Here is a 24,519-nt window from a genome sequence, read left to right on the forward strand (position 1 = left end):
ACCACACAAAAAAGGTAATTGACAAGGTTCAAAAGGGCCCAATAGGGCAGGGAGTATGATCTAATGGTAGATGATTTGCCTATCATGCATGAAGCCCTGAGTTTTGATTCCTCAGTACCACATACAGAGGAAAAGCTGGAAGTGGTGCTATACTGAAGTGATTGAGGACAGTGCCCAGGTCCTGGCTTCAAGCCCCAGGACTGGCAAAAAAGGGAGGGGGGGCAACATCCAGAATCTGTTCTTAATTGTTTTATAAATTCTCACTAGGGCCTAGGTACTGTCCTTGAGCTTTCCTTGTTCAAGGCTAGTGCACTACCACTTCAACCATACTTCTGGCTTTTTTGGTGCTTAACTGAAGGTAAGTGTCTCACAAACTTTCTTGCTTGGGCTGGCTTTGAACTATTATCTTAAAACTTAATATCCTGAGTAACTAGGGTTACAACTAGAGCCACCAGCACTTGGACAGACTTGTTTATTTTTTTCAACAGTTATTGTTAACATAGTATCCCACTTCCTTTAACTGCATGTCCTTTAGTGATATAATTCTACTTTGAGAATTTCTAACCTTATTGACATCATAAATATAAACTGTATATAGTTCCTACTGGGGAGATAAACTCCCAATCTCAGCTTGCCATACACAGAGATTGGTACACGAGGCACACCGCACTGTGTCCAGCTATGGGTTGAAAAGGTGTCTCATGAATACTTTGTCAGTGCTAGCCTCAAACCACTATCTTCAGCCTCTTAAGTAGCTAGGATTATAGATAAAAGCTATGGGGGAAAACATGGTTTTTTTTTCTCTAATTCAAATTAAAATATCTCCACACTGGACAAGTATTACACATACTTGAGATCTACTCTAGTTCCAAACACTTCTTATAAACATGGGCCATCTCTAGAATCATTCCAGCTACTAATCAAAATAGTCAAGAGTTTCACTTGTGAAATGAACTTCTGAATGGGAAAATTAGAATTATGGAAGCATATTTATAATTTCGCTAACACTTGTGATTCTTAGACTTCTGTTCATACTCCATTCATTGGAAAGCCAGTTTCAACATACAGAAATAATCTTGTATACTTAATTTTCCAATATAGTAGATATATAGTATGATAAACACTAAATTTTACTTGGAAAAATGGGTATCTCCCACTCAACTATATTAAAAAGAATCTAAGGGCAGGGAAAGTGGCAGACTGCTTGGCCAGTATGCATAAAGCCATGGGTGTGATCTCTCAGTACAACATAAACAGAAAAGGCCAGAAGTGACACTGTAGCTCAGCAAAAGAAGCTCAGGGACACTGGCCAGGCCCTGAGCTCAAAAAAAAAAAGAATAGATAATTATCACATTTTCATGTTTGACATTTCAAGAATTACACTCTACTAATAATAACCAACATGGTTTTCATCAAAATTTTCACCATAAACACAAAAATACTATTTCTGGGTCCAATAAGGAAAATAATTTTTTAAAAAATATTCTTATCATGGGGCCAGGATTGTGGCCTTGTGATAAGAGTGCTTGCATAGCACACTTGAAACCCTGGGTTCAATTTCTGGGTACTACATACACAGAAAAAGCCATAAGTAGTGTTGTGGCTCAAATGGTAGAGCACTAGCATTGAGAAAGCTCAAGGACAATGCCCAGGCTTGAATTCAAGCCCCAGGACTGGCCAAAATAATACCTGCTTTTCTTTCTACATATGCTTTAACCATGCAAGTAATAATTAAAAATACCATGAATAAAAGTTCAATATCTGTAGCCATAAAGGGAATGTGAATCAAATGACACTGAAATGTTATCTAATACTGCCAAAATGTCTATTACCATGAATAGACACAACAAATGCTAGCGAAGAGGGTGAAGGACAAAGAATTCTAATATATTGTTGGTAGAAATGTAAATTAATGCAACTCCTATGGAAATCAGTATGAAGATTCTTCACAAAACTAAACACAAGAGTTATCATTCCTAGGCATTTATCCAGATGACACAATAAGATACAACACAAAAGGGGCGGGAGTTTGGCCTAGTGGTAGAGTGCTTGCCTAGAATGCATGAAGACCCGGGTTTGATTCCTCGGTACCCCACATACATAGCAAAAAGCCAGAAGTGGTGCTGAGGCCCAAGTGGTAGAGCTCTACCCTTGAGAAAGTCCAAGGACAGTGCTCAGGCCCTGAGCTCAAGCCCAGGACTGGCAAAAAAAAAAGACAACAAAAAAGGAAACTGCATATCCAAGTTTACTGCAGCACTGTTCACAATCGCCAAGTTATACAAACAGTCCAGGTGTGCTATAATAGATGAATGGAGGATAGATAGATATAGAGACAGATGGATTATATATGTGTGTATGCATGTTGAATGTATACACATACTTTTATCCACTAGGAAAAATAACATTGTATAATTAGTATGAAAATGAATTCATATGGAAAACATAAAGTCAGATTTTAAAAAATGGCAAAGGTTTTCTTCCATATGTAGATGGATCATAGACCTAAAATAACAAACTTGGGTCAGGAATTCAGCCTAGAATTAGAGTGCTTACCTAACATGCATGAAGACCTGGGTTCTATTTCTTGGTACCACCTATATAGAAAAAGGCAAAGTGGTGCTGTGGTTCAAGTGATAGAGCGCTAGCCTTGAGAAAAACCTAAGGACAGTGCTCAGACCCTGAGTTCAAGACGCAGGACTGGCAAAAAATACAACCTCCCAAATCAACATGCAAACAAGAATATACATATATATGCATTTTATATGCACATATATACATATATATACTAAACTAACATGAAGGAAAACTAAATGGTGTATACCATTTGAAGAATCAAAAACAGTTTAACAAAACTATTAGGAAGCTGAAAAATGTTTTGAATGGTGGGTAATGAAAAGAGGAAGATGGGAAAATGAACAGTAGAAAACTACAGTCAATATAATCAAGGCATATATGCATAAAAGGAAATGGGTCAGGAGAGAAAGGAAGAAGTAGAGTATGTAGAAGGGGTATGGGAGGATGGATGGCCTGAGTCTGGTTAAGACATATAGAAGATGAGGATCCCGCCATACCACTCCTGGGCATCTATCCTGAACAAATCATAACCCAGGATACGATAGGGACACCTGCTCAGCTATGTTCATCTCTGCACTACTCAAAATAGCCAGGCAATGGAAACAATCCAGATGCCCCACTGCAGATGAAGGGATACAAAAAATGTGATTTATCTATCTATCTATCTATCTATCTATCTATCTATCTATCTATCTAAATGTGATCTATCTATCTATTTATATATATTTACATATATATATATAAAATGGAATTCTACATAGCCAACAGACAAGAAAAAATAATGGCATTTGCAGGGAAGTGGATGAATCTAGAGCGAATCATGTTGAATGAGACAAGTCAAGACCAAAGGAACAAAAGGTGCATGGTATCCTTAATATGTGGCTATTAGATACAAACAGTACAAGAGTGAGGACTCAATATTTGCATGCCCAATGCTATAGACATGGTATTGGAAATATAAACATAACTACATAGACATAAACATTTATGATTCTATAGGCATGTTTTATTACATAGATTAAAATGTATCTATGACATACAAACCCTCAGCCTAATTTTAATTATGTTCTAATATCTAAGTATGAGTGATTGTATATAGAGATTCCCTTCTTGAATACTTGTTTTTAAATGCGTCATTAGAAATAAGATGCAAAAATCAATGTTAATAAATTCTTTAATTTAAAAAAAAGCCTTAAAAAAGACATACAGGGGGCCGGGAGTTTGGCCTAGTGGTAGAGTGCTTGCCTAGCATGCACGAAGACCGGGGTTAAATTCCTCGATACCACATGCATAGAAAAAAGCCAGAAATGGTGCTGAGGCTCAAGTGGTAGAGCTCTAGCCTTGAGAAAGTCCAAGGACAGTGCACAGGCCCTGAGCTCAAGCCCAGGCCTGGCAAAAAAAAAGACATACAGAAAATGGACAAGTTAAATTATAACTCCCTTGTACCACCATTTTTAAATAAAAATAAATTTTACACAATAAGTTAGCACAGGTATTAATATCTTATCTCTTGGAAAATTTTCCAATAATACCTTTAAGTAATGGTCCTATTGGAAGTTTCAGTAGTTTCATACTACAAACTTCGCTCTGGTTTTAAACATGTGTTAAAGCTGGGTGTGGTGGCACACATCCTAGCTACTCAAGAGGCTGAGATATGAAGATCGCAGTTCAAAGCCAGCCCGAGTCCACGAGATTCTTACCTCCAATTAATAAGTAGAAAATGGGAAGTGGGACTGTGGCTCCAGAGGTAGGACAATAGCCTTGAGCTGAAGAGCTCAGGGACAGCACCCAGGCCCAGAGTTCAAGCCCCTTGACCCACCAAAAAATGCTGTTAATCCTTTCACCTTATTAAATGAAAACAAGCTTGCTTAATAGAAGACAGTATCTTAAAAATTTACATCATACTAATCAAAACTACTGAAAAGCTTACCTTATAACCTATAGTCTTCCGGTAATAAAGAATTTCCTTTTCCAGGAGCTCAAATAAACGTGGTGGGAAAAACTGAAAATCCTGAACATTAGGCTGTTTTGGAGGGCGTGGAGCCTGTGAAGAGAAAATATACTGCATATGTGATTTCTAGATATATACAAATGGAACATGCTTGTCTTTTGTTATTAGATAGAAAACAAATATAAGCCATTTATGTGGCTATGGCAAGTAGCTTTCTGTATAACTGTATTTTAAAAAATGTAAGTTGGCAATGAGAAAAACTGAATCACAATGTGACAAAAAATTCTACTATAATCCATGAATCATCACAAATACTCATATTCTAACATTTCTTTTTAAACAGAGAGAGCAAGGGAAGGGGTGACATTATCCAAAGAGAAATGTACTCATTATCTGACTTGTGTAACTATAACCTCTCTGTACATCATCATTATACTAGCAATAAAAATCTAAAAATAAATTTCAAAAGAAAAAAAAATTCTACTATAGGGGGCCGGGAGTTTGGCCTAATGGTAGAGTGCTTGCCTAGCATGCACAAAGACCCAGGTTTAATTCCTCTGTACCACATACACTGAAAAAAGCCTGGATCAAGTGGTAGAGCTCTAGCTTTGGGAACTCCCAAGGACATTGCTCAGGCCCTGATCTGAAGCCCCAGTACTGGCAAAAAAAAATTCTACTGTAGTAGAAGTGATTTTGTACTGTTTTACCTTTGGAATCTTTGGCTCGCTGACACGCAAGGCCTCTCTAAAGTAAGCATCCACTGCATAGTTTGCTTTGCGTTCTCGTTTAGGAGGCTCAATCCATTCCACCAAACCAGCCTATGCAGGAGACAGAACAAAGCATTCAGTGACTCCTAACGCTTTTTTACCATAAAGTATATGAAAACCACAGTAACATGAGAAAATCAGCCTTTTTCAAAGATTAATACTTGCCTTATAATTCATACTTAGACCTTCAAATTCCATAACCTTGTTCTACACACTATTTGAAAGATATTCTCTTTTTTTTCAAACTAGTTGGAAATTCGATTTTCCTTATCAATTGAGAAATGTCTAAATATGTTTACTATTAATATATATCAACTAAAGAAATATTAACAAGCATATGAGTTAGGGAAGTCAATGGAATCAGAAAGACCTAGATTAATATACAAATTAATCCACTGTACTGATTGTATAAGGTTGAGAAAATTATCTTCCCTGTCTGTAAAGTAAGAGTAATAATTCTTACCTTGAAAATTAAATGTGACCATGTATAAGCTAGATGTGTAGCTCTTTGATAAGAGTGTATGCTTAAGTGTGTGTGAGGCCCTGGAATCTATGCCCAGAATCAAAAAAAAAAATAGCTTAAAATATAAAATACATGAAAAAAGCCAGGAATGGTAGCTTATGCCTGTAATCCCAGCTACTCAGGTAGACTGAGATCTGAGGATTGTGGTTCAAAGCCAGCCTGGGCAATAAAGTTCATGAGGCTCGTATCTCCAATTAACCAGCAGAAAACCAGAAGTCGTACTGTGGCCCCAGGGGTAGAGCGGTAGCTTTGAGCTGAAAGAGCTCAGGGACAAGTCCCAGGCCTAGAGTTAAAGTCCCACAACTGATCAAAAAAAAACAAACATGACAGCATTAGGTAAAATAGTCAAGGGTTAAGTTAAATGTATTAATAAACATCCAAAACATGTAGGCAATAATTTAGTGATGTTACAAAATTTTACATATTATCTGCTTCAAAAATACTATTACTCATCAGAAAACAGTTCTAATCTCTAAGAAATATTTTCTTATTGCCACATTTTCCAGGATTTCAATCCATAGCCAAGAGACCATACGAAAAATAAGACCATTGGATCCCTAAAAAAAGCTATTAATCTATCTTTAATGGTCTTTCTTTATTTGCTCTTATCTAAGAGTTTAAGGTTGGTATCTTATGTGGACAGTGATAAGATGATGAAGATAGTCAGACAGTCAGGCATGTTACTGGCATTCACATAATTGAAAGTCTGTGCAATAGGAAAAAATACAATTCTTTCTTGATCTGTAAGATTAAAATCAGTGGGGAATTCTTTACTGAAATAGAAGATACAATCCAAAGATTCATATGGAACAAGAAAAGACCTAGAATAGCCAAAACAATTCTAGGCACAAAGAGCAATGAAGGTGGTATTACAATACCAGACTTCAAACTCTACTATAGAGCTATAATAACAAAAACTGCTTGGTACTGGCACAAAAATAGACCAGAAGATCAATGGAACAGAATAGAAGAACCAGAAATACAACCACATACCTATAGTCAACTTGTATTTGACAAAGGAGCCAAAGATATACAGTAGAACAAACACAGTCTATTCAATTATTGGTGCTGGCAAAACTGGGCAGCCACATGCAGAAAACTAAAAATTGACCCTAGCCTTTCGCCATGCACAAGCATTAACTCAAAGTGGATCAAAACCCTCAATGTCAGACCGGGAACCGTGAAACTGCTACATGACAGAGTAGGAGAGACACTGGAACTCATAGGCACAGGCAAAAGATTCCTGAACAGAATCCCAGGGCCACAACAGATTGGAGACAGACTCGATAAATTGGACTACCTAAATTAAAAAGTTTCTGCACAGATAAAAGCATAGTCGCAAAAGTAGAGAGAAAGCCAACCAACTGGGAAAAGATATTTACCAATAATACATCAGACAAATGCTTAATATCCAGTATCTACAGGGAACTCAAGAAACTAATCCCCCCCAAACCCAACAAACCATTCACTAAATGGGCAAGGGAACTAAAGAGAGATTTATCAGAAGAAGAGATTAAAATGGCAGAAAAGCATATGACCATCATCCATGGTCATAAAGGAAATGCAAATAAAAACAACCCTAAGATACCACCTTACTCCAATAAGAATGGCCAAGATTTTGAACTCAGACAATGACAGATGCTGGCGGGGTTGTGGAGAAAAAGGAACCCTACTGCATTGCTTGGTGGGACTGTAAACTAGTTCAGCCACTCTGGAAAGCAATGTGGAGGTTCCTTAAAGAACTGAAAACTGACCTTCCCTATTATCCCGCCATACCACTTCTGGGCATCTACCCTGAACATCATAACCCAAGATATGATAAGAACACCTGCTCAGCTATGTTCATCTCTGCACTACTCACAACAGCCAAGCAATGGAACCCAGATGCCCTACTGCAGATGAATGGATACAGAAAATGTGGTATATATACGTATATATATGTACATATATATACGTATATATATGTACATATACATATATATATATACACACACACACACACACACACAGTGGAATTCTACATAGCCAACAGACAAGAAAAAAATAATGGCTTTTGCAGGGAAGTGGATGAAGCTAGAGTGAATCATATTGAGTGAGACAAGTCAAGACCAAAGGAATAAAAGGCGCATGGTATCCTTTATATGTGGCTATTAGATCCAAACAGTACAAGAGCGAAGACTCACTATTTGTATACCTAATGCTATAGACATGGTATTGGAAATATAAGCACAACTACATAGACATAAAAACCTATGACTCTATAGAGATAATGTTCTATTTCACAGTTTAATACGTATCTATGATATACAAACACTTACCCTAATTTTAAGTTCTAAAAACTAAGTGCCAGTGATTGTATATAGATTCCCTTCTTGAATACTTGTTTGTTAAACATGTCATTTGAAATATGATGTAAATCAATGTTAATATTTTTTTTAAAACCTATGACTCTATAGACATGTTTTATAACATAGATTAATACGTATCTATGGTATACAAACCCTTAGCCTAATTTTGTTTATGTTCTAAAAACTAAGTTCCAGTGACTATATATAGAGAGATTCCCTTCTTGAATACCTGTTTGTTAAAGATGTCATTTGAAATATAATGTAAAAATCAATGTTAATAAATCCTTTTAAAAAATCAGTGGGGAAAGTTGTAAGACTGCTAGTCAATGCAATTTAACAGGCCTATGGTTTATCTTACAGGTGGAGGATGTGTCTAGGATATACAAGTCACTGGATTCAAATATAGCATCACAAAAAAATATTATAGTGAATAATTATGCATTAAGAAGTATCTACAGCCAGGAGCCGGGAGTTTGGCCTAGAGGTAGAGTGCATGCATGCACTGAGACCCGGGTTCGATTCCACAGTACCACATATATAGAAAAAAAACAGAAGTGGTGCAAAGACTCAAGTGGTAGAGCTCTAGCCTTGAGAAAGTCCAAGGACAGTGCTCAGGCCCTGAGCTCAAGCCCAGGTCTGGCAAAAACAAAACAAAAAAAGGCTGGGGGTCTGGCCTAGTGGTAGAGTGCTTGCCTAGCATGCACGAAGATCCAGGTTTGATTCCTCGGTACCTCATACATAGAAAAACAGCCAGAAGTGGTGCTGAGACTCAAGTGGTAGAGCCCTAGCCTTGAGAAAGTCCAAGGTCAGTGCTCAAGTCCCGAGCTCAAGCCCAGAACTGGCAAAAAAAAAAAAGTATCTACAGCTAGGCTTGGTTGCTACTCATCCTAGCTTACTCAGAAGGCAGAGATTTGACGATCAAGGTTCAAAGCCAGCCTGGGCACAAAAGAACCTGAGACTCTTATCTCCAATCAACCCCTAGAAAAACTGGGAAATAGGGCTTGGCTCAAGGGTAGGGCCATAGCCTTGAGCTGAAGAGCACAGGGACAACGCCCAGGCCCAGGGGTAGGGCAGTAGCCTTGAGCTGAAGAGCTCAGGGACAGTACCCAGGCCGAGTTCAAGCCCCATGAACCAAAAACAAACAAACAAAAAACCAGAAGAAGTATCTATGGTGTTACCTACCAATCAGTGTATTAAGAAAAAGATAAAATAATTTCTTTCATAAAGGAAATTTCATTAATAATTCAAATGTGAAGTTTCCTTTGAGATAAACCATATAAACAGTGGAAAGAGCTTTACAGAAAAGGTAAAATTCCCAGCACCACATCATCCAGAGACTACATATCTACCACAGGGGTAAGTGCTAAGTTTTCAACTCAGGGTTTCATGTTGCTATACAGGTGATCTACAACTGAACAACGTCTCTACTACTTTTTGGTATTTTTAAAAATCACTGGTGGTGCTTGAACTCAGGGTCAGGGTGCTATCCCTGGGTTTTCTAGCTCATGGCTAGTGCTTTACCACTTTAAGCCACAACTCCAGTTTTCTGGTGATTAACTGGAGGTAAGAGTTTCACAGATTTGCCTGCCTGGACCGGCTATGAATCACAATCCTCAGATCTCAACCTCCAGAGTAGCTAGGATTACAAGCATGAGCCACAAGTGCCAGGGATAATTACATTGCTGTGATATGATCTCCTTCCTGTCCAGATGTAGACCTGATTTGCAATTTACCTATTTTAGGCTTCCTGTTGTAACTGATATAATAGGAAAGTGCTACCATATACCTCTCAGTTGCCCAGCACAGCCTGGTATCAAGATCCTAAATTATCAGCCTACTAAACAGCTAGGATTACAGACTTGATCCACCAGCACATTGGCTTGTAAGCAGGAATTTAAAATTATATGGAAATAAGCATTTATAAGGGCGAGTAACTGCCAGGCACTGGTGGCTCACTCCTATAATTCTAGCTACTCAGGAGACTGAGATCTAAGGATCACAGTTCAAAGCCAGCACAGGCATAAAAGTCTGTCAGACTCTTATCTCCAATTAACCTCAAGAAAACCAGAACTGGTGCTGTGGCTCAAAGTGGTAGAACACTAGCCTCGAGCTGAGTTCAAGTACAGAAAGAAAGAAAGAAAGAAAGAAAGAAAGAAAGAAAGAAAGAAAGAAAGAAAGAAAGAAAGAAAGAAAGAAAGAAAGAAAGAGAGAGAGAAAGAGAGAGAGAAAGAAAGAAAGAGAAAGAAAGAAAGAAAGAAAGAAAGAAAGAAAGAAAGAAGGAAGGAAGGAAGGAAGGAAGGAAGGAAAGGAAAGGAAGGAAGGAAGGAGGGAAGAAAGGAAGGAAGGAAGAAAGGAGGGAAGGAGGGAGGGAAGGAAGAAAGGAGGGAAGGAGGGAGGGAGGGAGGGAGAGAGAGAGTACATAACATCTATTCTAATGCAAGTGGACTCTGGCATATGCATATTACCGTGCGTGTTTAAATAAAATGAGAAACTGTCACAGCTGGAGCTTCAGGTCACTAATAGAAAAGTTCCAGCATGTGCAAGGTCATGGCTTTGAAAGGGATGAAAGGAAGAGCTGAAACACAAAGAAAAATATTGCTTTTTATCCCCAGTAGATTAATGTAAGCTGTAATGGAAAAATTTTAAAACGCATGTGTTTATCTTTCTCAACTATAGTGAAAACAGATATTTTAAATTAACGCTGTGCAATGTACTTTGCCTTTTAGTCTACATTTACATGTGGACCTATGCATTCAAATTGGAAGTAGGTGGTGTTAAGAAACAATTCCTGAACTTTAAGTTAGTTTGTTTTAGATCAGAGCATATTAATAGTAACATATTAAGTTAATTCACTGAGGATTCATGTCAGCCACAGTGATTTAAATTATTAGATGTGGTATTAAAGTACTACAACTGACTCAACAAATTATAAATAAAAATCTACCTCAATATATAATGACCATGATTCATATAGTATTTTTCAGATTTTTACTTCTCTTCCAGGATAACTGGAACCTGACCTAAGAACCTAAAGTAGAAAATATAAATGGATGGATATAAAATATTAGTTATCAATTCAAAAATGTTGAATTTAGACAATTTTTATTACTGTTGAACATTTAACTATAAGAATCATTATAAAAACTTCTGTCTGTACTTATTAATTTTTAAATGCGGAAGCATAATAAAACCTCTTGTATCATAAATACACAAATACTTCACAGTCATCTTTCTCTGAAAATGAAGATGAAGCAGCTAGGGAACCTAGTTGGGTGGTACAGCATATGATTAGCAGGTGAAAGATTCTGGGTTGAATCCTATGAAAATGTGGATAAGAAGCTATAATAAGCTGGCGCAGTGCCTCATGCCTGTAATCCTAGTTACTCAGGAGGCTGAGATCTAAGGATCAAGGTACAAAGCCAGCCAAGGCACAAAAAGGCCTGAGACTCTTATCTCCAATTAACCTCTAGAAAATGGGAAGTAGGGCTAGGCTCAAGGGTAGGGTGGTAGCCTTGAGCTGAAGAGCTCAGGGACAACACCCAGGGCCAGGGGGAGGGCAGTAGCCTTGAGATGCAGAGCTCAGAGACAGTGCCCAGGCCAAGTTCAAGCCCCATGACCCACAAAAAAGGAAGCTGTAATAATATCCAGAGTCTATTCATATTCTTCTACTTTATAAAACACTCCTAGTACCAGCAGTAAGCCCACAGGAATAATTGTAATATTAATAAAATTCATATCATATAATTAGATCTAAAAAGCATTTACGAAGGCAATTTCCCAACTCTGCAGACAGGCCATCACCTCCATGTCCGAGGGATAAAGCAAAAGCAGTCTGCGTTAAGATTAGAGATAAAACAACCAGAAAAGTATCAACCAAAAAACAAAATCAGAAGCAAATGGGAGCAACAAAGCATTATACTCAGAGTATCTGCATAACAAACTAAAATGGTTCATGTTCATTTTTTAGTAATAGTAAAGAATATGAGCTTTTCAATTTAAAAAAGCATTTCTGCTAGTTCAAACAAACATAATGGATTTGTGCAATAACCTAAACCTAGCAAATAATAATAGAATTGGATTGTAATTCAAAACATAAACATCCATGAGAGTCAATACTGATAGACAACTGATATATAAGTAAATCGAAAAGGGCAATGCTTTCTGACAGAAAAATTCCAACTAACAAAAATAAATATAATGAGGAAAACACAAAATTACAGTGGCCAACAACACTCTTAATAACAGAAGCTATGGTGGTGATGGTGAGAACATTTGTATCCCAAGATATTCATAAATTACAAAGGGGAAAATGCTGACTTCACAGAAGAGACAGTCAGCAGATCCTACTTCTGCTAAGTAATAAAGCTAATATCACCAGTATGGTACATTGTCCTCATATATGCCCTGAGAATCTAGGACCTTTCTGATCAATTCTTGCTAAAAAGGCATCATAGTTCAAATTGTTACAAAATTTCAGACAAACCCAAAGTGAGAAAGACGAACTGGAAGTAACTGATAAATACTATTCCAAGGTTTTGATGTGATAAATGATGAGTAAAGATAAAAATGGAAGAATTAGCTGGTGCTAGTCTAGTGGATCTCATCTGTAACCCTAACTATTCAGGAGGCCATGATCTGAGGATTGTGATTCCAAGCCAGCCCAGGCTGGAAAGGACACTAGACTATTATATCCAATTAACCACCAGAAAACAGGAAGTGATAAAGTGCTAGCCTAGAGCAAAAAAAAAAAAAAAGACCTCAAGGACAACACCCAGGCCCCAAGTTCACCCTATACAGCTGAACCCTCCCCAAAATGGCAGAACTGTCACAGAGTAGAAGAAAGTGAAAGCATAAAGCAACAGAAATGCAATATGGGACAGTAAGATGAGAAGCAAGCCACCTGCTGGGATAGAACAAATGTCAAACAAATGGCTATGGTAGCTCTACTAGGAGGCTGAGATCTGAGGATCAAGGTTCCAAGCCAGCCTGAGCACAAAACGACCTGAGATTCTTATCTCCAATTAGCCTCTAGAAAAGGGGAAGCGGGTCCTGGCTCAAGGGTAAGGCAGTAATCTTGAGCTGAAGAGCTTAGGGACAGCGCCCAGGCTAAGTTCAAGTCCCATGACCCACAAAAAAAATTGCATCCAGGCCAAGCACTTGAGACTAGTATGATCTCCACTTGACCAGTGAGAATCAAGTCACATAACTAGTCCTAACTGCTATCAAGCTTGAGTTCACATTCAGACTCAACCCCAATCCTTTTTAATAACAGAAGTACTAGCACAAGTTGTGCATTTCCAGTCTGAAAGGATGAAATTCAAAATGCCCTCCACTAAATACAAAAGCACACTTTTCCTATAGAAGATATTCAACCTATAATATCCATATTGATGATGATGGAGATGGTGGGGGTGATGATGACGTTGAGGATGATTATTTAACAAAAATAAAGATAGCTAGTTCATAATCTCTTTAACCCTTTGTGAAATGTTAATAGCAGTGTATGACAGTAGGTAAATACCATTATTATTTTTAAATTATGAGAAAGAAAGAGGAAAAGTTGAGAATCCAATGCTAGAAAGTAACAAATTACCTTCTGCTTCTCTCTATAATCTTCTCCTTCAAACTTGTACAAACTTTGCTCAATATCCATTCGAAAATTTCTTAGAGAAGACTCGCCCATCTTCTGCAAGCGTTCATTCATCTCTGCAGTCTAAGTTGAATAAGTTAAAGTGCACAAATTATCAACATATTACTTGCAAAAGCATTTTTGGGCCAGTGCTGGGGCTTGAATTCAGGGCCTGGGCACCATCCTTAAACTTTTTTGATAGCACTCTACAATACAACCTGAGCCACAGCACAATTTCCAGCTTTTTGTTGGTTAACTGTAGATAGAGTTTCAGAGAATTTCATTCCCGGGCTGACTTTGAATGGCAATCACCAGGTCTCAACAAACTAAGTAGCGAGGGTGACAGACACGAGCCACTGGCTCACATTAAAAATGTGGATTTTCGTTGGCAAAGGTGGCTCACACCTGTAATCCCAGCTATTCAGGGAGCTGAGATCTGAGGATCAAGGTTGAAAGCCAGCCCAGGCACAAAAGGACCTGAGACTCTTCACTTAACCTCTAGAAAATGGGAAGTGTGGCATGACTCAAAAGTAGAGTGGTTGCTTTGAGATGAAGAGCTAAGGGAAAATGCCAGTGCAAAGAGGTAGGGTGGTAGCCTTGAGCTGCGGAACTCAGGGACAGCACCCAGGCTCAAAGTTCAAGCCCCATGACCCACAAAAAATGTAGATTTTCTACCTTTATAAAAGCTTGGTATTTGATATAAAATAATGAATCTGCAAATGTACAAAAAGTGCAATGATGCCATCAAAGAGAATACTTAACTAGTATATACGAGGCCCTAGGTATGACACCAAAAATCACAAAAAAAGAAAAATTTTTGCTTGTCTCAAATATTTTAAATACTCCAATTGTGCTTTCCAGGCTTATTCACATAAGCTTCCTTCATCAAGTTTTATCACTGAATATGTAGCAATATAACTATTTCCAGCATATAAGAAAAATACCTATGCTATAAGAAGGCCCCAGTAAGGGGGCTCGAACTTTGGACTAGGGTGCTTTCCTAAGCTATTTTGCTCAAGGCTGGTTGCCTGCCATTTCAGGCACATCTCCAGCTTTGGCGCTTTTGCCAGTTAATGGGAGTTAAGCATTGCAAAGAATTTCCTGCCCAGGCTCTCTTAAAACATTGTTCCTTAGGTCTCCACCTCCTGAGTAGGTAGGATTACAGGTGTGAGATTCTGTGCCTGTCTTTATTTTTAACTACAGTATTATCAATAAGCAGTATTTTTAGCAAGCATAAGTATAAGAACACTTCATTTTAAAATCTGGTGCTGCCCAGAAAGGTGGCTCACACCTGTAACCGTAGCTACTCAGGAGGCTGAGATCTGAGGATCGAGGTTCAAAGCCAGCCCAGGCACTAAAGTCCAGAGACTCTTATCTCCAATTAACCACCAGAAAACCGGAAGTGGTGCTGTTGCTCAAGGGGGAGAGCAGTAACCTTGAGCTGAAGAGCTCAGAGACAATGTCCAGGCCCTAAGTTCAAGCTCCAGGACTGCCAAAAACAATCTAATGCTCAGTCTTTCTCATCCTAAAACATCATTTAAAACCCTAATTGCCTGGAAATAAAACTCCAAATACTTAGAAAACATTTGAAATACAGTTTGGTGTAATATAATTATATGAATACTAAAAATATCTTGAAGCGAGTCATTATGATAACAAAATACCATTTTAACAAACCTTCTTTTCCCCTCTTTCAAGAATGGTTGTAATGTCTTCATCTGTCAGCTCACTTTCTTTAGAAGCAAAAACATGGGTGGCTCCATGACGGATTATTTGTAACATTTCCTCTTTTGCCAACTTGTTAGACTGCTGATCAATGAGTCTTCCTAATTATAAAAATAAAAATTAGATATGTTTAAGTAATTATTTTCCAAAGGAAGCATAATAATTCTAATCAGATGCCATCACCATGCATAAAGCAGCCTTTTCTTTATTTATTCTTTCTAATGACCTTTTAGTAGCTGTACAAAGGAGTTGCCACTGGACAAAGCAGTTTATGAATAAAATATATGTTAATAAAGTAGCTTTTAAGAAAATCAGTGAGTTCCAAAGTTATCTGTTAAATGAGCAATTCAACAAGTTTTTCTGCTATAACAGTCTCTATTTTCTAACTTTTTCTTTCTTCAAAAGCAGTTAAAATCCAGAAGGGTGGAAACCCTTTTTTCATGTTCAAACCAAGTTTTTCAGATGTCTGTATAGAGAATTGCCCTCCAAAACATTTTTTAAACAACCAGGCAACAACGGTTCTCACCTGTGATTCTAGCTACTTGGGAGGTCGAGATTGTTGGGATTGCAGTTGAAGACCAGCCTAGACAGAAAAATGTTTGTGAGACACCTTTCAAGGAAGAGCTGGATGAAGTGGCATGAACAAGTTATTCTAGCTACAAGGAAGCCTGACAGGTGGATCTCACCCAGCCAGGAAATGAGACCCTATCTCAAAAATAATGCTCAAAAATCAGAGCTGGAAGTATGGCAACAATGTCTGCTTACCAAGAGTAGGGCCTTGAATTCATAATTTTTTCTTTTTTTTGGTGGGTCATGGGGCTTGAATTTGGCCTGGGCATTGTCCCTGAGCTTTTCAGCTCAAGATTACTGCCCTAACCCTGGGCCTCGGCGTTGTCCCTGAGCTCTTCAGCTCAAAGCTACAACCCTACCTTTGAGACAAACCCCACTTTCCGTTTTGTAGAGGTTAATTTGAGATGAGAGTCTCAGGTCCTTTTGTGCCCGGGCTGGCTTTGAACCTTGACCCTCAGTTCTCAGCCTTCTGAGTAGCTAGGATTACAGGCATAAGCCACCATACCCAGCTGAATTCGTATTTTAATACTGCCAAAAGAATTTCATTTCAAAACAAGACAACTAGGCTGGGAATGTGGCTTAGTGGTAGAGTGCTTGCCTAGCATGTGTGAAACCCTGGGTTCAATTCCTTAGTACAATATAAACAGAAAAAGCCAGAACTGGTGCTGTAGTTCAAGTGGTAGAGCACGAGCCTTGAGCAAAAGAAGCTCAGGGAAAGTGCCCAGACCTTGAGTTCAAGCCCCAGGACTGGCCAAAAAAAAATTATCTGCTAAATAATACCAGATACTTCAAAAGACATGTTATTGCTGTTTAGCTATAATCAAATAATGTTCATTTGTTTCATATATTGAATGCAAGAGTTTCCAGTTAGGAATACTCAAGCATTTTTGTTTGTGTATCAGTACTAGGCTTGAACTCAGGGCCTCAAATTGTTACTTGGCTTTTTTTTTTAACACAAAGCTGGCACTCTACCACTTGAGCCATACCTCCACTTTCAGCTTGTTAGCTAATTGGAGATAAGGTCTCTTGGATTTGTCTGCTCAGGCTAGTTTGAAATCATGATCCTCACATCTCAGCCTCCTAAGTAGTTAGGATTACAAGCATGAGCCACCAGTGATTGAATCGAGCAATTTTAAAACTATTTCCTTTAAATTTGCAAGAGTAAGTAATCTTCTTTGAATGAAACCACTTAATTAAATTGGTACATATAATACCTTGTTGGATAACAATGGAATCAAGTCTCAACTTTATCTCGGCTCTCTCTACAATTCTCTCTTCAACTGTGTTGTCTGTGATGAGGCGGAAAACTCGTACTGGCTTCTTCTGACCAATACGATGTGCTCGGTCCTAATGGAAAGAGTCCTACTATAAGAAATTACCCATTTTGAGGCGAAAAATATTTAGAGTATAGCCATCACATTTTGTAAAATTCTAAAGCAAGAATTAGGATGATAAATGTTCCCATGATCCAAGGATCCCTAAAAACGAAGAAACCGGCAGTTAGACTACCACTAGTGGAGAACTTCCAAGAGGAATAAAGGCAAAATCCCTTTCCAAGGAGAATAAAAAGGAAATCAAAAGGCTTCAGCAGTGAGTTACTAAGTAACTTTAGGACACTAAGTACAAACATCTTCCAAACTCTCAGGGAATTTCCTAAATAAGGAAATAATCTAGCAAAGATTACTATGATGGCAATGTCTGCTCAACTATCATCCAACAGTTCTTTCTGCTTAGCAAGGCCATTCAAGGTCAAAAACCAATAGGACATTAACATCTTTTTTTTTGCCAGTCCTGGGCTTGAGCTCAGGGCCTGAGCACTGTCCTTGGACTTTCTCAAGGCTAGAGCTCTACCACTTGAGCCTCAGCACCACTTCTGGTTTTTCTCTATGTATGTGGTACCAAGGAATCAAACCCGGGTCTTTATGCATGCTAGGCAAGCACTTTAACCACTAGGCCAAACTCCAGGCCTGACATTAACATCTTTACAGTCCACAACTACTCTTGTACTTACAGGTGGTAACATCCATACAAGAGAGAAGAGGGTTGTCACAGGGGAGTGAAAGAGCTTTTTGCCCAACAGAAATGTTTCAAACACATTAAAACAAAATTTAATACAGTGCAAGTATTTAAAAGTTTTAACTGTAGCTAGTAAATCCTGAAAGATAGCACTCTAAAGAACTTGTAAGGAAATTAAGTACTGCCATCATTAGGCTTCTTAGTTCAATTATATTACTACTTATTGGAGCTTATTCCTACTTATATAAAGCAAACAAAGTAGTAACAAGCCCAGGTAGTTTGGCTTTTAAATACCCAATGGCCTATAATTACTAATTACCTATTATAAAAGGACTTTTAGGGGGAAAACAAAATGAGAAGGGAAGAGGGGAGGAAAAGGGAGACAAAAACATGAGAAGGGGTATCAAGATCTGAGAAGCAATGTACCCATTACCTGAAGAATATAACTGTAAACACTCTACACATTATCCTGACAATAAAATACAGAAAAGGACTTTTAAATTATTCCTTATTGACATGATTTTTTACTGTTTCCCAAAAGATACTTAATATGACCCTGTACATCATATAATTTTCAATACATTGCAAATTTTTATTGTTTCACTTATGTACTTCTAATTCAATAAATGACACTATCAAAATATCAAAGTTGTGTAACTTTGTTAGGGCTATGATAAAAAGTAAAACAAAAAGTGGTGCTGTGGTTCAAGATGGAAGAGCAGTAGCCTTGAGCTGGAGAGATCAGGGACAGCGCTCAGGAAGAGAGTTCAAGTCCCACAACCAACCAATTTAAAAAAATAGCTAAAAAAAGTAAAACAAGACTAGAAATATAGCTTAGTGCTTGCCTAGCATGCATGAATGTCTGGGTTCGACTCCTCAGTACCACATAAACAGAAAATGCCAAAAACAGTGCAGTAGCTCAAGTTTTAGAGTGCTAGATTTGACAAAAAGGCTCAAGTGGCTGGGAGTTTGGCACAGTGGTAGAGTGCTTGCCTAGCATGCACAAAGACCAGAGTTCGATTCCACAGTACCACATACACAGAAAAAAGCTGGAAGTGATGTTGTGGGTCAAGTGGGAGAGCTCTAGCCTTGAGAAAGTCTAAAGATGGTGCTCAGGCCCTGAGCTCAAACCCAGGATTGGCAAAAAAAAATCACAGAGACAGTGAGCAAGCCATGAGTTCAAGCCTCAGGAGGGGCCAAAAAAAAAGTAAAAACTTTCCCCAAAAAGTTTAACATAGTTTTCAGATGGTTTCCTTAGGTAACAAATGTAACACACACACACACACACACACACATATGTGTATGGGGGGTGCTCCCCTCTCTCTCTATATATATATGTGTGTGTGTGTGTGTGTGTGTGTGCGCGCGCATATGTATGTATATTCTTTCTTATACTTTTACATTCTAATTGTTCTATTATGAATATGAATGTTACAATCTCTATTCCACTACTAACAATTTTAACAAATTTAATTATTAAACAGTAAAAGTGAAAGATTGGTTTTAAACTTTGATCCTCAAGAATAGGGGGAAAGAACCCCAACATCTTATCTCTTTCATCATAAAAGCTAAAAGTGACACATAAATGCTAAAATTAGATATGAGGTCTGATAGTTTACTTTTATTATTTTAGTTAGAAACTAGCACAACAATTTCATTTTCCAGGGTAATATAAGTTCTACATAACCTCCCTCCAATTGTTAACATTTACTTATAAATTACTTCTGTGCTACCAAATAACAACAGTATCTTTAACTATGATAATATGCTAATATCATTAAGGATTACTAACCATAGCTTGTAGATCAACCTGTGGATTCCAGTCTGAATCATACAAGATAACCACATCCGCACTTGCCAAGTTAATTCCGAGTCCTCCAGCCCTGGTACTCAGCATGAAGATGAATTTGCTACTATTAGGAGCATTAAAGGCATCTATTGCTCCCTTTTTTAATTGACAAATATAAAGAAGAAATGGGTTAAATAATCAATATTAATAATCAAACAAAAATTGTAACGTGCATGTAAGGAAATCTTTATATACCTTATATTTTTCCTTCACAATAATATCATGTTATATTACTATATTGTGTGAATAGTTGTAGAATATACACATTATACTCCTAAGACTTGAAAGTTTATACCAATAGACAAACTTAGAAGAATCACATACTCAAATTTAACTTAAATGAGGATTAGTTTACATTCTCTTCATAGTGACAATATCATAGTGGATTAAGAGTTGCAATATATCTAAGAGGATGAAATGTCAGATCTTAATTTTACACTGAAAGACTAAAGGTTGGCTGAGCGTACCAAGGGAGAAAATAACTTTTAGGGACTGAGAGTTTGGCCCAGGTAGAGTGCTCGCCTAGCATGCATGAAGCTCTGTGTTCAACTGCTCCGTATCACATACACAGAAAAAGCCAGAAGTGGCACTGTGATTCAAGTGGCACAGTAATAGTCATAAATAGGGGAAAGAAAAGAAGGTTCTCATCAGTATGATGAAGAAACATTTAGTAAAGAATCATAAAAGTTAATATAAAGATAAAGATCCTTTATGTAGAGTTCATACAAATTAGCTTAAAAGAAACACTACTCCAATTGGAAATGAAAATGCGATTTTTTTCCCCCTTCCTTGCTTTTTTTTTTGGTTTCCTTTTTGTCTTGTTTGTTCCTTGGTCTTTTTTGGGAGTGTAAGAAGGACAGAGAAATGGAGGGACAAAGGGTAAACAAATACAGAAGTAGTACTCACTAGACAGTATGATGAAAATGAACTACACAACTTATAGTGTGGATGGGAGGAAAAATCAGAAAGAACAAATGACATTGTTCAGAAAGACATATACTCTATCGGATTCATGTAACTATAACCACTCTGTACATTACATTACATTAATAACAATTAAAAATGCAAAAAAAGAAAAATGAGCTCCCCCAAAAATGAACAATTTGCAGAATAAATGGAAAAACTATAAGAATTATGTTCACTGTTATTAGTAACAAAATAAATGCAAACTAAAACAGCATAATACCAGTTTTTGAAGATTAAAAGTAGCCATATACACTGCTGATGAAGGACAATGAGATGGGTACCCTCGGACAGTACTGCTGGGATTGTAAATTGATAATTTCCTGGTGAGTAATTTTACAAAATGCATCAAAAGCCTCAAAATGAATCAAAAGCCTTAGAAATACATTGCCCCTGGAATTCCACTTGCACAAATTTATCCTAAGAAAATAATCAGAGATATGCACAAGATTTACATATACATTCTCTGTAGCATAACATAATAATGAAAAACTGGAACGAACCTACAGGATCACCATAAAGGTGTAAGTTGTTGATGGTACATCCTTATGATGAAATCTTACCCTAAAACTTATTTTTTCAGTAAAATGTACCAGGAAACAGAACTCTAAAACAGGAAACAGAACTCTAAAATACAGTACATCTACATGTAGAGCAAGATAGCAATTAGTTTTATATATTACATGTTCATAAAGACTGGCCAGAAATACTTCATTTCCCAAATTTATTTCTTTTTTTGGCCAGTCCTGAGACTTGAACTCAGGGCCTGGAGAACTCAGGGCCTGGGCAATGTCCATGGACACTTTCTTTGCTCAAGGCTAGTGCCCTGCCACTTGAATCAAAGCACCACTTCCACCTTGATATATGGTACTGAGGAACAGAACCCAGGGCTTCAGAGATGCTAGGCCAGCACTCTACCACCAGCCTATGGGCACAGCCCATTTTCCATATTTCTAACAGCATTGCTGTCTTGTTTGTACAAACACAAAATGCAGTTCTTATGTTTTAAATGGAATAGACTGTCATAGACAATGTTCTAGGCAGATGTGATTCTCGTGACCATAAAAAGAACATAAAAAGAACATAAATGGGGTAATAAAAAAAAAGGCAGCACTATGATGGAATGAGAGGCATCTTGATTTACATTGAACAGCAAAAGCCTGGGTATGTATCAAATCCTAGGCAAGCATTAACCTTGTCTGAGACACATGAGGGAAATTATTTCAATACTTTACCTGATCACCTAGGAAGAATTCATTTGTACTGTATGTTGCCTAGCTTTTAATAGTTGTTTGACAAATATTGAGTTCCTTTCCCTAAAAATATGAGGATGCCAATTAAGTAAAAAAAAGAAGACCAGGGGCCAAAAAAAGAAGACCAGGGGCCAGGAGTTTGGCCTAGTGGTGGAGTGCTTGCCTAGCATGCATGAAGACCCGGGTTTATTCCTTGGTACCACATAGTTAGAAAAAGCCAGAAGTAGTGCTGAGGCTCAAGTGGTAGAGTTCTAGCCTTGAGAAAAATCCAAAGACAGTGCTCAGGTCCTGAGCTTAAGCCCACGACTGGCAAATAAAAAAAAAAGAAGACCAGGCTGAACAACGGTGGCTCACATCTGTAATCTTAGCTACTCAGGAGGCTTAGATCTGAACATCTCAGTTCAAAGCCATCCTGGGCACAAAAGTCCATGAGACTCTTTATCAGTAATTAACCAGAAAACCAGAAGTGGCGCTGAGGTTCAAGTGGTAGAGTGCCTTGAGATGAAGATCTCAAGGACAGCACCTAAGTCTAGAGTTCAAACCCCAAAACTGAGCCTCTCACCACCAGAAAAAGAATGACTAAAGGCCTAGCTAGGTCACTGAATTTAAGTGTAATAATAAAGAAAGGGCAAATTTGGGAACTATTAGAAAAAAAATTATGCCTGCAAATGGCTCACAATCAGAAAGAGAGTTAAATTTTATTTTTTCCTTCTTATCAGGAAGAGATGGACATAATGAGAAAGCAGAGGCTTGCTAAAAATAAGTGAATGAATGGCTTGGGTTTTCCTATGTTTAAATTCTACATACAATGTAAAGTCTTTAATGGGAGAACATTATTTGAAATTTTTAAAAATCAGGAGAATTTAGACAAAAGTAGTCAGATAGCTCAGAAATGGACATTTGCAGCCAGGTGTGGTGGCTCACATTTATAATCCTAGCTACTCAGGCGGCTAAGACCCTAAGGATCACGGTTCAAACCCAGCCGAGGTACTGAAGTCCATGGGACTCTTAACTCCAATCAATCACCAGAAAACCGGAAGTAGCACTGTGACTCAAGGGATAGACTGGTAGCCTTGAGCTGAAGAGTGCAGGGACAACAAGAGTTCAAGCCCCATGACCAACAACAACAAAATAGAAATGAAAATTTGGGGCCGGGAGTTTGGCCTAGTGGTAGAGTGCTTGCCTAGCATGCACGAAGACCCGGGTTTGATTCTTTGGTACCACATGCATAGAAAAAAGCCGGAAGTGGTGCTGAGGCTCAAGAGGTAGAGCTCTAGCCTTGAGAAAGTCCAAGGACAGGTCTCAAGCCCTGAGCTAAAGCCCAGGACTGGCAAAAAAAAAAAGTGAAAATTTGCTAGATGTCAGACACAGCATCCAATTACTCAATTCTGAACTGGTATTTCCTCATTCTAGCATGGAAAGGCTATTATTATGTAGATTCCTGAGAAATTGTTTCTCAGGAATAAATCTGCAAAACCCAGTAAAGCTTCAAGTAACCACCAGAATCGTAAAAGCTATACAGTAAACAAGGAGTCATTCTAATCAAAGTATTATACATACATGTAACAAATAACACTATGAAACCCTTTAAACAACTAACATACACAAAAAATGAATAACAAGAGTGTAAAACAGGTTATGTCTGGAGTATGAATATTAGTGAGAAGAGAGAGAACAAACATTAGGTAAAGCACAGTGAATGTGCCATAATACTTTAAGAACATGTATAGAAATGCAACAGAAAAGTGTTGAGATTAGTTTCAGAAAGGACAGTGAGATAAGAGAGTGACAGAGGGGTGAGTGTAATCATGATCTATCGTGAACAAGTATGCATATAGATATATAGGTATGTATAGGTATGCACATATACTTTGTGTAGGTATGTATGTGTAATGTGTGTATATAAATAAATATTTAGTGGGCCGGGAGTTTAGCCTACAATGCAAGAAGACCAGGGTTCAATTCCTCAATTTCACATACATAGAAAAAAGCCGGAAGTGGTGCTGAGGCTCAGGTGGTAGACTTCTAGCCTTGAGAAAATCCAAGGAAAGTGCTCAGGCCCTGAGCTCAAGCCCAAGACTGGCAAAATATATATATATATATATTATATATATATATATATATTTATAAAATGGGACTAATAAAAATGTGAGAAAAAAGAATCAAACTATAGGGATTAGGGGGCAATGTAAGCTTTAAATACCATGAGAGAATTAAATGGCTTGCACACACTGTAAGTGGTAGAGATACTAAATTTCTAGTCTTCTGAAACCAAGTTCAACATTTTTCACTATACCATAAAATTATGGTCTCTTTAAGCATAGACTCAAAACAAATCCAAACACAGAGCC

At 37.8% G+C, this 24,519-nt stretch overlaps 1 protein-coding gene across 10 annotated transcripts in view; it reads right to left on the reverse strand.

The window, feature by feature from the left end:
* Nucleotides 1–24,519, reverse strand: part of Smarca1 (SNF2 related chromatin remodeling ATPase 1) — a 90,351-nt gene that overhangs the window by 29,352 nt on the left and 36,480 nt on the right. For 6 of the 10 annotated variants that reach the window (XM_090326978.1, XM_090326983.1, XM_090326980.1 and 3 more), the window contains 7 exons: nt 19,896–20,048; nt 17,302–17,434; nt 16,044–16,100; nt 15,470–15,618; nt 13,757–13,876; nt 5,233–5,343; nt 4,505–4,618 (listed from right to left, as the gene is read on the reverse strand). In XM_090326978.1, the coding sequence (XP_090183104.1) occupies nt 4,505–4,618; nt 5,233–5,343; nt 13,757–13,876; nt 15,470–15,618; nt 16,044–16,100; nt 17,302–17,434; nt 19,896–20,048 (837 nt within the window). The remainder of the gene's footprint in view (nt 1–4,504; nt 4,619–5,232; nt 5,344–13,756; nt 13,877–15,469; nt 15,619–16,043; nt 16,101–17,301; nt 17,435–19,895; nt 20,049–24,519) is intronic. The other 4 variants (XM_090326984.1, XM_090326988.1, XM_090326982.1 and 1 more) reach the window with 1 other exon arrangement.

Source organism: Megascapheus bottae, chromosome X (assembly GCF_031878675.1).
Source record: "Megascapheus bottae isolate mThoBot1 chromosome X, mThoBot2.hap1, whole genome shotgun sequence".
NCBI lineage: Eukaryota > Metazoa > Chordata > Mammalia > Rodentia > Geomyidae > Megascapheus > Megascapheus bottae.